Source organism: Corythoichthys intestinalis, chromosome 8 (genome assembly GCF_030265065.1).
Source record: "Corythoichthys intestinalis isolate RoL2023-P3 chromosome 8, ASM3026506v1, whole genome shotgun sequence".
Classification (NCBI taxonomy): Eukaryota; Metazoa; Chordata; class Actinopteri; order Syngnathiformes; family Syngnathidae; genus Corythoichthys; species Corythoichthys intestinalis.
This window is the reverse complement of record NC_080402.1, coordinates 53,138,180-53,154,383: the sequence shown is the minus strand read 5'-3', so window position 1 is coordinate 53,154,383 and position 16,204 is coordinate 53,138,180. Positions and strand designations below refer to the sequence as shown.

The following is a 16,204-nucleotide window of genomic DNA, read 5'->3' as shown; positions in this document are numbered from 1 at the left end:
CCACAAGCCACCTGGGAGACACACCAAACATGTGGAAGAAGGTGCTCTGGTCAGATAAACCAAAATTGAACTTTTTGGCCACAATGCAAAACGATATGTTTGGCGTAAAAGCAACACAGCTCATCACCCTGAACACACCATCCCCACTGTCAAACATGGTGGTGGCAGCATCATGGTTTGGGCCTGCTTTTCTTCAGCAGGGACAGGGAAACCTGTTGGTATCTGCACAAGACCTGAGACTGGGACGGAGATTTATCTTCCAACAGGACAATGATCCAAAACATAAAGCCAAATCTACAATGGAATGGTTAAAAAATAAACTTATCCAGGTGTTAGAATGGCCAAGTCAAAGTCCAGACCTGAATCCAATCGAGAATCTGTGGAAAGAGCTGAAGACTGCTGTTCACAAACACTCTCCATCCAACCTCACTGAGCTCGAGCTGTTTTGCAAGGAAGAATGGGCAAGAATGTCAGTCTCTCGATGTGCAAAACTGATAGAAACATACCCCAAGCAACTTGCAGCTGTAATTGGAGCAAAAGGTGGCGCTACAAAGTATTAACGCAAGGGGGCCGAATAATATTGCACGCCCCACTTTTCAGTTTTTATTTGTTAAAAAAGTTTAAATTATCCAATAAATTTTGTTCCACTTCACGATTGTGTCCCACTTGTTGTTGATTCTTGACAAAAACTTAAAATTTTATATCTTTATGTTTGAAGCCTGAAATGTGGCGAAAGGTTGTAAGGTTCAAGGGGGCCGAATACTTTTGCAAGGCACTGTATATTTATATGTATAAACGGAGTGGTATCGGTATGGTATTGGCCAATACTGCACAGCCAGGTATCCGTATCGGGGTAAAAAAATGGTATAGGTGCAACACTGATTACTACTACAACTCAAAAATATAAGCCATCAATAGAGGTCAAGAAAAGCGAGACAAAGCCACGTAGTCCATACCATATTACATCCAACCATGCCTTTATGGACCTCACAATATCCTAAAATCAAGGTGAACCAGGAAAAGGCCTTCCCCTACCTTTTTTTTTGACAAAGTCATTCCTCTATGCATAAGTTTGTTCAGGCAAATTGAGGGATGTTTACCTTGCGTCCCTTCTCACTATCTGGGAGGTAGCAATGTCGTGGAAAGCCTCTGGCTGTGAAGGGCTTTCCTGGATTCGGGTGCTCCGGTCCCTAATCAAAACGAGAAGATGAAATCCCATGTTGATCAACATCAACTTTATGAGAATTTAGATGCAATTTAAGCTAACATGTGAGGTGCTGGCCATATTATTTTTTTAATACCTGAATGCCTGGTGGGATGTTATAGATAATGCGAATGGTTTTGCAGTCGGGATGCCCTGGTAGTGAGTGAGGGATGATGTGGTACTCCATCTTGCCTGCTGGCTGGTTTCCAGTCTTTACACCATAGATAGTTTTACAGGTGGGACACTGAAGACTAAAACAAAAGTGAGAAATTTGGTGTAATTAGGGTAAGATTTACATTTTACAATTTTGATAGGCATCAGGGCAACACATATTTAAAAAATATGCAATCTGATATAGGGCAGCAGCTCAGCTGCAAGAACTTGATCTTTAAAGCTTGAGTGTAATTGATCAAGGCCAACAGCAAACAAAAATAAAATGGCAACAATATGTTGCCGAGATGCTCTTCTACTTCCGGTGACTCTTGAGTATTGCACATCCCCAGAAATTAAGCAGGAGTTGCGCACTTGTTTTGGTCGATTTCGATTTCAATGTGCTTAACCAATTAATATATCGATCCAGTATGACGTATTTTTTAGGGATGTAACGATACACCAATCTCGATCAACGTATCGATTGGCTAAGCAACTATCGAATCAAATAGATTAAACACGCATATCCTCGATCAACATCGTCTTCTTTTCGATAAGACATTTTGTTTAAAAGAATTGATTTTCATTCAAATGTCTGAAATGTTTCAGCGCCAAAACTTAAAAAGATCTACCGGTAAATTGCTTTGAATTGATAAAATTAGGTAAAATCAGATTGTTAAATGTGTACAGACATAACATTAAATCTATCACAGTGAAAGACTGTACTAGTATATTATCAGCAAATATTGTTACATGAAAGAATATCATATCGTATTTTCATGAAATTAATGATTTACACCAGTAAGACACTCTGAGACATAATTTATCCCAGCTGCGATCTGACCCGCAATCCACCTAGATTTTTGCTTTCAAACATGCAGCGTGCCCGAGTCTACTGAAACCTGGGAATGAAGTCGTACTTGTTTAAAATTTTGCTTAAAAACAGTGAATGTACCGATCTGACCCATTCGTTTGGAAGAGACTGACTGAACACTGAGAAAAAAAAAAAAAAAAAAAAAAGCAATAAAAAAAAAATAATACGAATAAAACGTGCAATAAGCACTCATAGGGGAGAGTGTGGTGAGGTGCGCTAGTGCCAACCATTTTGAAGCAAATGAATCTTTATGCTGTTTGGAGCTTGCATCACAGCTGGGGATGGGAATTAAAAACTGGTTCCTTTAGAGATTCAGTTCCATGCATTTCAATTCCATGTTATCATTTGGCAGTTTATCTAACAATTCTCTTATAGATTCCAACCAGCATGAACTACGTCACGTAATTTTCGCATGTTACACACGCACGACTCAGCAAGAAAGACTAGATGATAATTCAAAAACGGACCACTCACCAAGTATAATCCAGAAAGTCGTCGCCGAGTGATAACGCATTGATTTTCACAGGCCAAGTCCTTATTCATGTGACTACTTAAAGAAATGGTGATTTTTTTCCAAAAAAGTCTAATAATGGGTCTATCGTATTCGTCGTCGAATACTCTATAAGAAAAATATAACATATATGCATCTAAAATAATCCTAAACGATTTTATAAGCTATTTTAATACTCATTTCGGTTGGTAGTCCAGCAATCAGTGTTTTTTTTTTTGGGGAATAATTTGAATTTTGTGCGTCGTAGGGCCAATCTGACTATTAATTCCACACAAAACTATATACCTTCGCATCTGATGGTGGTATTTTTGTGTTGCGACGACGAACGGAAGTGGATGTTCCAAATTACTTTCCATAATGCACCTGACTACTACACCCTATTTTCACCCATAATTCGAGATAGGATGGTCCCATTGGTCCCACTTTTATTCTACTCAGTATCAAAAAGCCTTTTCACAGAATACCCCAAATATCTAGGAAGTTAACAAATCCAAGTTAACGGAGGATTGTGCTAAAATTCCTCTTATATAGTATGAGATTCAACCGTCCTTATGTAACTACACCAAACTAATTATAAACTTGTTAATATTTGGGACAGCAAAAGAGATAGATACTCTGCCCCTGCTGTTTGGATTAGCTGAACACTTGCTGTGTGTGCAGGCTTCCTCCACCCCATCTGAGAGGGTGTTCCCCACTGCTGGAGACACCATAAGTCCAGAAAGATCACATATCCTACCTGTAGCAGCAGACATGCTTATTTTTCTGCAAAAGAATTGTTAATTTTGCACTTTTGCACTATGCACGGTTCAGTTGTATTTGACAGTATTTATCTTTTTTATTTTTTTATTTTTGATTGCTATCAGTATCAGCTCATATGTCCTTTTAAAAAGGAGGATTTTTTTTGTTTCTAATAGAAAAAGGTTTCAGTAAAATGTTACACTTTCTTGTCTATTTGCATATTGCCACAGTTAATATCCAGGCTTTTGGCCTCTTTTGACCTTGTTGCGAGTTTGTAAGGTTGTGACTAGGGATGGGAATTGATAGGATTTTTACGATTCCGATTCCATTATCGATATTGCTTAACGATTCGATTCTTTATCGATTCTCTTATCGATTCTAATTTGGGGGGAAAGAAGAACAAACGTTTGATTGGCATCGAGTTTGTTTAATCAGAAGTCACAACCTTACAAACTCACAACGAGATCAAAAGAGGTCCAAAGCCTCAATGTTAACTGTGGCAATAAGTGGCAAATACACAAGAATGTGTAACATTTTACTGAAACATTTATCTAATAGAAATAAAAAATATTGGTATATATTGGCAGATAGGTTGTTGTTCTGCCTTTGGCAATATGTGTTAAAGCAGGGGTCCCCAAACTTTTTCCTGTGAGGGCCACATAACTTTTCCCTTCTCTGATGAGGGGCCGGGGTCAGTTTGTAACAGAAAAAGTGTGACGATTGCAGAAGTGCATAAATGTAAAAAATTATTGTTTTTCAGAAAGCCACAATCAAATAACCCTTTCTGGATTCTTCACGGAATGAAAGTAAATAAAATAAAAATAATAATATAATATAATAATAATAATGATAATTAATAATAAAACACTATTAATTAAATAGATAATAACCAAATAACCCTCTCTGAATTATTCAAGGAAAAGGCCAGGAAATAAATAACACGATTGAGAAAAAAAAAAAAATTCAAAATGGCCGGACCAAATGTGGAGGCGGGCCGTATTTGGGCCGCGAGCCGCAGTTTGGGTACTGCTGGGTTAACGTGTATTATTTAACATTACATTGAAATGCAAGCCTTTTAGTTTTTGTGGCGCTTACACGCTCAAGTGGGGGCGCCCTTGCGCTTCCTCACGCGAAGAACGTGCACACGTGAAGAAGAGCGCGCTTACACCCGAAGAAGAAATGCCGCATCCAAGCAAGTGAGCGAGTTAGTGAGAGAGGGAAACACTTCTACGAGCCTACGTTTTGTTAATATCTACAGAGGCAACGCCTGTATGTATCATCTTTTGTGTTGTTGTTGTTGTGTTTCCACTCGCGATCGGACACTTAAATCCAGTTGTGTAGTGGTTTGAACGATGTGCTAATGCTAGCGAACGAATGCTAACCATTTCTTATTACTGTTATTAGCAGCTAATCATCGCTGATTTACGTTGATGCAAACCTGTTTGTTATTGGGGACGAAATTGATTTGTTTCATTTCTATTTTTAGTTTCACTCTTCAAGTGATGGTTGAATAAAGTCAGCAAATTATACCAACGTATTCTGCATCGTCATTTGGGAGTTTAGCTAGCTGTATAGCCGGGACTTAAAAAAAAATAAAATTTTTTTATAGCCAGGACTCCTCTCTGTGAGGACAGCGCATTCGTATTCCCCTCCCGATGCAGTTATCTCCACCTTGCAATGACTGCAAGTCGCTTTGTTGTAATTTTTCCTCGTGAAGTGAAGACACACTTTCGAGCGTTTGAACCTACGTGCTGTCATTGTTATGTTTATGGCTGCAATGCTCGTGCTTACCCATCGTAACCTTTCATTTTCACTCTTTCCTGGTGAAGTGTAGTCAAACTTTGGAGCGAGTGGTTCTTGGCGCCATGCTAGTTTGATGCGTCTGGACAACAAGACACGTCCCGACGCAATACGCGTCTTTAGGAATCGTTAAAGGGATCGTTAAGACTTTTTCATTGGGATGTCGAGGCCTCGAAACACTCGGAACCGGTTCCGAATTGGAATCGGATTTCGATTCCCATCCGTAGTTGTGACTTCTGATTAAACAAACTAGATGCCAATCAAAAGGTTTGTTCTTCTTTTCCCCCAAATTAGAATAAGAGAATCGAATCGTTAAGAAATATCGATAATGGAATCGGAATCGTAAAAATCCTATCGATTCCCATCCCTAATCACAGCTAGGTATTGTTAGGCTTTGTGTTGGTTCCCTCCTAGTGTGTTCCTGTCATTGATTTCACCTGTTGTACCTTCTCCTAGTGTATCTGCCAACCTGCATCCTTCTGTGTCACCAATCTGTTCCTCGTTGTCTCGTTACCCCTAGTCTCTGTGTGTATATAAGCTCCCAGTTTCTTTTTACTACTTGTTGCGTCATTGTCAATGTCTTCGTTCATCTTTCCCTGCACTTGGGTCCACACACCACCTGCCTGCCCGCGTTCCCTGACAGGTATCATGTTTAGCATTGGGCATCGTTTGAATTTGAACAGTTCTGGTTCCGATTCAACGTTTCGATTCCAGTTCCAAACGATTCTCGATTCCGATCCTTTTAATAGGCAAGGTAAAAAAGAATGCATAGTTAATTTAACTTAACTTTAGTTAACTTTTCGATTATTTTTTATATTTTACGAACTTTCAATTAACTATGAATTTCTCACAGGGCTATTTAACTTGCATATTATTATTATTATGCTATTAACTTGTATGTAATTATCAGTCTTTAACTTGAATATGATGAAGTTTCCACAGGACAGGAATGCACTTTCACAAAGATGTTTAATTTTCAAAAGCTCAAGGAGAAAACATTTACACATATTCTTTAGCCTATGTTGTAGAGTGTCTTATGTCGCAGGCATTTTTACATGTGAATGTGCGCCAACTAATTGGCTAACCTGGTGCAGAATATCAAATAAACAAAAAATCAACTTGTAAAACTCAGTCCAGCAGCGGGTACAGTATTAAATCAGAAACTGTTTTTGTTGAGGAAAATGATCATATCTGCCTTCCCAGGCAGTAAGCCTGAGTGTTCTGGACAGATAGTGTCTCAAGCAGTGCAGAACACACGTTCACTGGGTGTAAATGAAACTTAAACGCGTAGATATGAGAAAGCGAGAAAAATTCGCAAATATTACGTAGGGGTAAGGTAGCTGTGAGCCACTATTCACTTTACATAAATGTACCTTACCTGGGAGCTACGAGGAAGCATTTGTATTAATTCTTCTATTGGTTATAATTTGATGTAGAATAACGATTTCCTTATTTGTAAAACAGATTCTAAAAGAAAGGTTTGCTTTTAATACTGTTGATTTTCACGGAGGCGGGAACGCGGTACGTAAAGTACGTAGCTGCTTAGGTGGCAATATAGTGTAAAGCGCTTTGAGCGCCTTGAAAGGTGGAAAAGCGCTATATAAGTATAACACCATTTACCATTTATATAGATACATTAGCCCGACATAATAATACGACTTATTCTGGTTCAGACTGGTTAGATGACCGGCGCAGCGTGTCAAATACGCGGCACTCAGCTATGCACTACTCGGCACTTGTATTCAATGAAGCCGGAGGTGTTTAATCATATGGGTCGTGCAGCCACCTCTGCATGATATATCTGTGTTGCAAATGTTGCACTTAGCTGACTGGTCATTTTTCTTTGTCAAGTTGAGCATAACTTTTGAGCGTCACCGCACCGTGTCCATGGTTGAAATCAAGTTGCAATGCTTCATGTGGCTTCTTTTTCGTGGCGTTCAGCAGCTATTTTTTTCCTATTGGCGGTCAGGGAATCGAAACATGGAATTGAAATGTAAAACTTTGAAGGTTCCCGGAGAATTCCCGGAGAATCAGAGTGTTAGTCCTGGATCCTATCGATGCTCGATGCACAACCCTAATCAGGTTAACTATATAGACCCATAATGTGGCTTACTAAAGCACTATAGCGTACGATATATCGTTTGAACATTGCCATCCCGATGGGCGCATGTTTTGTTTGTCAAAAAACACTGTATATATGATTGAGATATTTGCATTAAATACCAATTGTGCACTAAGACCCACAGTGTAAATTCAAATTAAGGTCTGTTTGCCGAACTATTATAATAATATTCTGACCCACCTGCCATCCTTGTTGCCATTATTATACATGGCCACCAGGCACTGGAAATGGTACTGGTGTCCACACTGTGCGAGTCGCCCAACTGATTCTGCTCTGGAAACAGGTCCGACCCCTGGACCTTTGTAGCCAGAAGGCCCCCCTAACGGTTCCATACATATGGTACAATCCTGGAAGAGCAACCATGAAGAACTCAAAATCTCACCCTTTCCTGATCTTTTAACCAATGGGGTCTGAAAGCCTTACCTCATCTGGTGGACTCTTTACTTTTTGCAAGTACTTTTTTACCACGTCCTCTGGAGTCTTACCTGTAGACAAAATTATAGAGTATTTGGTTAGGACAGATTTTTACGTATTGAATCTTTCATTCTTCTTTGACAGAGCAATGTTTGAAATCTTTTGGTGTACTTTGAATACAGTTCTAACCCTTGCGAGCCTGCTTCTTGGTCGTCTTTCTGCAGCAATGGCCGAAACCTGGCACTGGTTTGATGTCACTCTTGCTGACAGGCGGAGGGTGTAGTACAAGTTTAGGAGGCCTTGTAAGACACACGGGCAGAGCAGCGGCACTCATCAGAATGCCAGTGATCCCTGAAAAAAAAGTTAGAAGATAAATGAACTGTGTTGGAAAAGAAGGTTCTCAATAATGTACCGTAGTACCTCTACATATGAAGTTAATTTGTTCTAGGACCTTGTTTGTAAGTCGAAATGGTCATATGTTGAGCAGGAGCGGGGGACAGAAGGCGCGTTGTGTTGTACAAATTCTGAAATAAACGATTAAAAACCTGACGAATCTGGCGATTTCTTTGGCGATGTTACAATACAGTAATAATAATTGTCACCTTAACTTATAAAGACCAGCGAACTGAGGAAGACCGCCGGGATCATCGACTTTCTCCGGCCATATTGTTGAGTCAGTTCACGGACGCGAACAGCACTCTCATATTTTCCACCGCTCTTATATTTTCCTATAATTTCCATTAGTGCGGCAACGATTAATCGATTAACTCGAGTAATTCGATTAGAGAAAAAAAAAGAGTATTTGTTTAATTAAAGTGGTGTAGTAATGGTTTGTTTTGAAAGTGTTTGCATTTCTTTTTATTGATTTGGGTGGATACACTGCCCTCTAGTGGCAACAGTGAATATGACATAACTCATTTCACATGGCTAAATCCAGCTGCTCCCTGTTAAGACCAACATAAACTTTTTGTTTTTGTTCAAGCAAATGTTTTTTTCAATGCATTCGTAATTTAGTTTAGTATATATTAAAGTATATATAGTAGATATTAGTATATTTAGCCGTTTTTTTTTGTGGGAATATGTGTTTGAATCCTTTGTTAAGAGCATTGGAAAAAAAGACTTTTGACTATGCCAATTGTTCTTTTGTTGTACTGAGATCCCCATTTATTTATTTTTTATACAGTTGAAGGCTGAGCTCAGGTATTTTAATTTCTTTATGTTCCTTATCAGATCACCCGATTATTCTAACTGGTTCTTCGATGAAACTACTACTAAAATAATAGATAGTTGCAGCCCTAATTTCCATCTTCATTTTAATGGTAAGCCTCACCTTTTTTCGCAACCTGCACTAACATTGTTGGAACCCATGTTGATTTCTCTCACATGAAAATCCGCCGCGTGTCCGTCTTGCAGGAAAACAAAGAAACTGCCGGGTGGTCATAAATCATCGCATTTCAAGCATGTCGTCGGATGTAGAAACAAATGGTGAGTCAAATTTTACGTTGGATGTCGAAAAGATCGTGTGTCGAAGCGATCGTATGTCGAGGTACCATGGTATTGTTATATACTGTAATTTTGATGAACATGACTAAATACTCAAAGATATCATTCAATCAACAGACTAAAGATCTTACCTGCCAGTGCAGGGTGAACAGGACTAGATCCGTTGAGATTCTTCACGGGCACAGTGGGCACGCTGCACAAAAGAAAAATTATTTACAATTAGTTTGAATGTTTGTGTCTCTCAGAACAGACTAACTTTTCAATAATAATGAACAAAAACTATTCAGATCCTCACTTTGAAAAACAGATGACTGTCATTTTCCCCCAACCTCACAGGGACAATAAAAATAAAATAGCAAAAGCTGAGGATGCTAAAAGGAAAACTTTCAAAGAACTCCAACTGAAAAAGACTATAGCCCGGACGCCGTCACTCCTTTTGCTCTCGTTATCTCTCTATGTGTGATAACACTGACACGTTTCGAGGGTTAGTAAGCCTATGAATGATTGTGGAGGGCCATTTGTACATGTACTCCAAAGCTAATCCACAGATTTTCCATCTGCTCAGAGATGGACGTCATACAGCCGCTCTCTGGGGATTACTTCCTTCGTCACAAAGCCAATCATCTCTCACAGGCAAATCATATCAACAGACTTTGATAAAGGGTTTAATTCTGCATAATTGAAAATACTCTATTAACAGTGGTACGAAAAATTATCTGAACCTTTTGGAATTTCTGGCATTTCTGCATAAAATCATCAAATGTAACCTAATCATTGTCAAAATCACACGGATGTAAAAACTGTCTGCTTTAACTAAAAAGGTTTATATATTTTAATGTGGATAGCATGCAAACAATGGCAGAAGGGAGAAAAGTAAGTAAGTGAACCCTCTACCTAAGCACACTTAAAGAGCAATTGAAACAAATTTTTATCAAACATTTTAAGTCAGGTGTGTGCCCAGTCACTGTTTAAAGCTGCTCTGCCACCTATAAACACACACCGGGTAAGAATTGTCTTGATGAGAAGCATTGTCTGATGTGCATCATAGCTCGGTCAAAAGAGCTGCCTGAAGACCTGCGATCAAGGATTGTTGATTTGTATAAAGCTAGGAATGGATACAAAACTATCTCTAAAAGTCTGGATGTTCATCAATCAACAGTTTGAGAAGCCACTGCTGTCTAAAAAAACACTGTTGCTCGTTTAATGTTTAAAAATAGAGTCCACAGAAGTTTTGGCAAAATATTTTGTGGACTGATGAAACCAAAGTTGAATTGTTTGGAAGTAACACACAAAGTCATGTGTGGAGGAAAAATGGAACAGCTCACCAACATACATCAACACCTCATCCCCACCGTGACGCATAGTGGAGGGATCATTGTGATTTGGGGCTGTTTTACTTCCTCAGGGTCCTGGACAACTTGCAATCATTAATGGAAGAATGAATTCAAAAGTTTAAGGATGTGTTGCAGGAAAACCTGAGGCCGTCTGTCAGACAGTTGAAGCTAACAGAGGATGGATGCTGCAACAAGACTATGATCCAAAACACAGAAGTAAACCAACTTCACAATGGTTTCAGAAGAACAAAATACACGTTCTGGAGTGGCCAAGTCAAAGTCCAGACTTGAACCCCATTGAGATGCTGTGGCATGACCTAAAGACAGCGATTCATGCCAGACATCCAAGGAATCTGACTGAACTAACAGCAGTTTTGTAGCGAAGAATGGGCCAAGATTAGCCCTGTTCGATGTGCCAGACTGATCTGCAGCTACAGGAAGCGTCTGGTTGAAGTTATTGCTGCTACGGGGGGGGGGAGGGTTTACAACATATTAAATGTCATGGTTCACTTACTTATTTTACCCCCTTCTGTCATTGTTTGCATACTTTACTATAGCCACGTTTACATGCTGACTTTTATTCATACCGATTCAAATAATTCCGAATGGAAATTTCACATCAGCTGTTTACATGTCACTTCATCTATTCCGATCCAGCGTTTACATGTGACTGCCTTTATTCCGAAAGGACGTTTGACAACTGCCGTCTGACATGCGCAGATTTATCAAAACAAAGCGTCACGTTGCAAAACATGGAGATCGATCGTCAGATCAGCTGCTGTTTTAACTTTTCTTCACAAAGTGACGTCACCACGTCAGTACGGCGCATGTGCAGAAAGAACGCAACTAGACACCATTCCGCTTCCCTGTTTACATGATATAATTTTACTTCTAATCGGTTTGGGAAAAGGAATATTCCACCCCTGTGAATCGGAATGAAATTCCATTCGGTTTGGGCCTGTTCATTCCGAATGAGGTGTTTATATGGAACACATTTATTCGGTTTGAACAAATATTCCAATTGTAATTGGAATATTTGGCTCCATGTAAACGTGGCAACTGTTTGTCATTAAAATATGACAACCTATAAATGTTTGGGTGGTTTTAGTTAAAGCAGACAATGTTTTTTCATCTGTGTGATTTTGACAAAGATCATATCACATTTGATGGTGATTTTATGTAGAAATCTGAGAAATTCCAAAAGGTTCAGATACTTTTTCATACCACTGTACATTCTAATGTTATTATCTCAGGTATTGAAAGTGATGGACCTCCACACGACAGCATACTAGGGATCGGAACCGCAGGGTAGTGGTACTTCACGATACGGTATGCAATACAAGGCTCACGATAACTGTTATCTAAGAATATGGCAATATGACAATTATCGATATATGGGTCAGGAAACGATTGTAAAATATTCTACTGTACAAGTAATGAACATAAAAACAGGCTCTTTTCATCCTTCTATTGTGGATTGAATTGAGATTATGAGTAGCAGACATCCAACACATTTGAACTGGTAGGGTGGCAGCAACCATCCTTCCCACTTCAAACGTATTGGACATCAATCGCGATTAATGGCAACCAATGAGTTTAATTTTGGGGCATTTCTGGTCATTTGCTGTTGATTTTCAGTCACCTCCTGTTGATTTGGGGGCATTAATGTGTCACATCCTGTTGATTTTGAGGCATTTACGCGTCACTTCCTGTTAATTTAGGAAGTGTGAACAAGAAGTGACCCGCCAATTTCCCCAAATGATTAGGCAGTGACTCAAACGCAACAGCAAGTAACTAAGAATGAAAGTAAATAAAGTGTAATATCGGAAATAATCGGGATTGAATCGCTTCGCCAGATATGAGGCAATACACACCCCTAGAATTTAATAACAGTTTTTGGTCATTAAGGAAAAGATTGCACATTAGCAGAAAAACTGTAATCAAAGTGACGTGACAACCAGAAGGGTGCCGATGATCTGTTGGTAAAAGGCTTTCTGCATTTGTGCACAAAGCTGATTTCACTTGACCCAGCTTAGTGACTCATTTTGGCATCAGTGAATGACTCACTACCATGCATGGACATCGAGAGGAAAATAATTACATACGTAAATCAGATGCTATTATTGTATGTTATGAGACATCACAACATATTATGGAGACTGATAATATGGAGCCTATCTCAGCTGATACACCCTGAACTTGTCAGCCAGGTCCACATAAACATTTACTAAATTAACATGAAAAGATCTATTGTTTAAAAACATCTTTCAAAAACTAACTTCAAATGGTTGCTGGATTGTAGATGACTATATTGTGTCCGACTGCATTGTTTATGATTGTGATATGACAAGATTTGTTGAGCATACCATCATTTGATTAATATGACTACCGTCTTTCCGCAGTATAAGGCGCACCAAAATGCCTTCAATAGCGTACCTCACAAATGCTATTTTTATACCGCAAGGCGGCGTGACGTCACCATCGTAAACCGAAAGAGGGTCAACATAGAAGCGCACTCGCAGACGACCCATGGTAATACAGCTTGTTTTCTGCCGGTTATCGCTCAAAAAATAACATGCCGAGTAAACACTGCTGCTATGTAACTTGTAGAAATGACTAAAACTACATTACAACCGTCCACATATGAAGGATGTTTTCTTCATTTGTTTCCCGAAGCCAAAACCTCAGAAGGATAAATGAACGATGGATCAACTTGTGCGGATGTTGAAAAGACCAATTTAACGCCAGCGAGGTAAAGCCATTCACACAGTGCTTCATACAGTGCTGGCCAAAAGTATTCACACCCCTGCTGTCTGTCAAATAATGCTCAACTTCTCCCAGAAAATGAATTAAATTACAAATGCTTTGGTAGTAATATCTTCATTAATTTTGGTTGCAATGAGAGAACACAAAAGAGAATGGAAAAGATTTTTAAATCATTATCTTTTTACACAAAACTAAAAAATGGGCCAGACAAAAGTATTGGCACCCTTTGAAAAATCGTGCTGTTTCTCTAATTTGTTTAATTAACAGCACCTGTTACGTACCTGTGGCACATAACAGGCGGTGCTAATAACTAAATCACACTTCCAGACAATTAAAATGGATTAAAGTTGACTCAACCACTGTCCTGTGTGTACCACATTGAGCATGGAGAAAAGAAAGAAGACCAAAGAACTGTCTGAGGATTCGAGAAGCAAAATTGTGAGAGAGCATGGACAATCTCAAGACTACAAGTCCATCTCCAAAGACCTGAATGTTCCTGTGTTTACCGTGTGCAGTGTCATCAATAAGTGTAAAGCCCGTGGCACTGTGGCTACTCTCCTTAGAAGTGGACTGACAAGAAAAATTGACGAGAGATCTCAACGAAAGATTGTTTGGATGATGGATATAGAACCTCAAGTAACATCCAAACATGTTCAAGCTGTTATGCAGTCCGAGGGTACAACAGTGTCAACCAGTATCCGTCGGCGTCTGAATGAAAAAGGGACTATGGTAGGATACCTAAGAAGACCCCACTTCTGACCCAGAGACATAAAAAAGCCAGGCTGGAGTTTGCCAAAACTTACCTGAGAGAGCCAAAAACGTTTTGGAAAAATGTTCTCTCGTCAGATGACACAAACGTAGAGCTTTTTGGGAAAAGGCAACAACATAGAGTTTACAGGAAAAACAATCGAGGCCTTCAAAGAAAAGTACACGGTCCCCACAGTCAAACATGGCGGAGGTTCCCTGATGTTTTGGGGTTGCTTTGCTAGCTCTGGCACTGGACTGCTTGACCGTGTGCATGGCATTATGAAGTCTGAAGATTACCCAAAAAAATTGCAGCATAATGTAGGTGAGAGAAAGCTGGGTCTCCCTCAAAGGTCATGGGTCTTCCAGCAGGACAATGACCCAAAACACACTTCAGAAAGCACTAGAAAATGGTTTGCGAGAAAGCACTGGAGACTTTTAAAGTGGCCAGCAATGAGTCCAGACCTGAATCCCATAGAACACCTGTGGAGAGATCTGAAAATGGCAGTTTGGAGAAGGCACCCTTCAAACCTCAGAGACCTGGCGCAGTTGGCCATACAAGAATGGTCTAAAATTCAAGCAGAGCATTGTAAGAAACTCAGTGATGGATACCGGAAATGGTTGTTCGCAGTTATTTTGTCTAAAGGTTGTGCGACCAAGTATTAGGCTGAGGGTGCCAATACTTTTGTCCGGCCCATTTTTGGAGTTTTGTGCAAATCGGGAGTATTAATAAATTGGCCCTCTTAATATACACTTTTACAACAACCTCATCTTTAATAACATCAGAATAAGGTATAGTGTAGCACTACATTTCAGTAATCACAAATTTGATGGCCACTGAAGTTATACATAAAACTCCAGTGAATAAACCATATTTCATTCACATTTAAGTGGACTAGATAAGCAATTAGCTTGAAATATGCTGTTATAATAACACAGCATATTTCAAGCTAATTTCTTGTCTAGTCCACTTGAATTCAGCTGATTGACTTTGATTTGCGGTGAGAACTGAATAACACAGATAAATATATGGCGGAAAACACTCAGGTGACTTGAAGTTCCGCTCTGAGACCCTCAATTTGGCCAACTTTCAAAATTGTCCGATATGCATGTGTGATACATCATTGGAAAGCTTAAAATCTCAATTTTCCAGGGGAACAAAAATTTTGAACAGGAAGGCATTTTTTAAAATATATTTTTTTTAAAACAGCAAAACCCTCATTGGAGGCGAGAACACGCGAGAGCAGAATTAAAGACGCCACGATTTTAACGAGATATTATCGCATACTTACCTTGTTTCGGTCCAAAAACTCCATGTAGCATGTATCACTGAGAGTCAAGACACAGCTGTGAATAGCCACAGCCGGATTTTTTTATTTTATTTTATGGGTGAAACATGGTGATATAACAAGGGTCGCGATGCAGAAATCGCAGACAACAAGGAGTGGTTTAGATTTTCTTTTTCATATAGTTACCCTTTTAAACGTTATTTTTCAATTTTTTTGTTTGTTTGGATCAATTATTTATCATCTAACATATCGGGGGAAATGCGACAGTAACAAAAAAAATACAATTAAGCGATCAATGAGGTAGATATCGGTGACTTTTTTACAGACGCCAAATTTTTCAGTGTGATGTAATTCGTTTCAAAGTTTAAAATATGAGAGTGAATAATTTTTTAAAGTCGTTTTTTTCTTTTTTAAACTAAAATTTAGACATCAATTAATGATTCTAAGCTTAAAATGACAGACATTTTGAATAATAAATATAATTACTTACATTCTTTTTGTGGCTAGATTTCAACAAAAGCGGTTGCGCGACATCTGTAAACGGGGGTTTTCAGGGTAAAACAGAAAAATTAAAAATAGTTTGGGGCCTTCATGCGCCATGAATCTGCTATTGCAGCATATAAGACATATTGTTCTTTCAAACGCAACAGTTGTTTTGGCTTAAAATACAGCAGTTTCTTTTACAGAGGGGTGCAAGAGCAGAAACTGCTTTTTCAGTCTTGTCTGTGTTTTCCGCCATATACATGAAGTCAAAT

At 39.0% G+C, this 16,204-nt stretch overlaps 1 protein-coding gene across 2 annotated transcripts in view; it reads right to left on the bottom strand.

The window, feature by feature from the left end:
- Positions 1-16,204, bottom strand: part of LOC130920370 (E3 ubiquitin-protein ligase DTX1-like) — a 58,649-nt gene that overhangs the window by 8,011 nt on the left and 34,434 nt on the right. For both annotated transcript variants that reach the window (XM_057843543.1, XM_057843544.1), the window contains exons 5-10: positions 9,448-9,509; positions 8,003-8,164; positions 7,823-7,884; positions 7,580-7,746; positions 1,302-1,455; positions 1,101-1,190 (exon numbers count right to left, since the gene is read on the bottom strand). In XM_057843543.1, the coding sequence (XP_057699526.1) occupies positions 1,101-1,190; positions 1,302-1,455; positions 7,580-7,746; positions 7,823-7,884; positions 8,003-8,164; positions 9,448-9,509 (697 nt within the window). The remainder of the gene's footprint in view (positions 1-1,100; positions 1,191-1,301; positions 1,456-7,579; positions 7,747-7,822; positions 7,885-8,002; positions 8,165-9,447; positions 9,510-16,204) is intronic.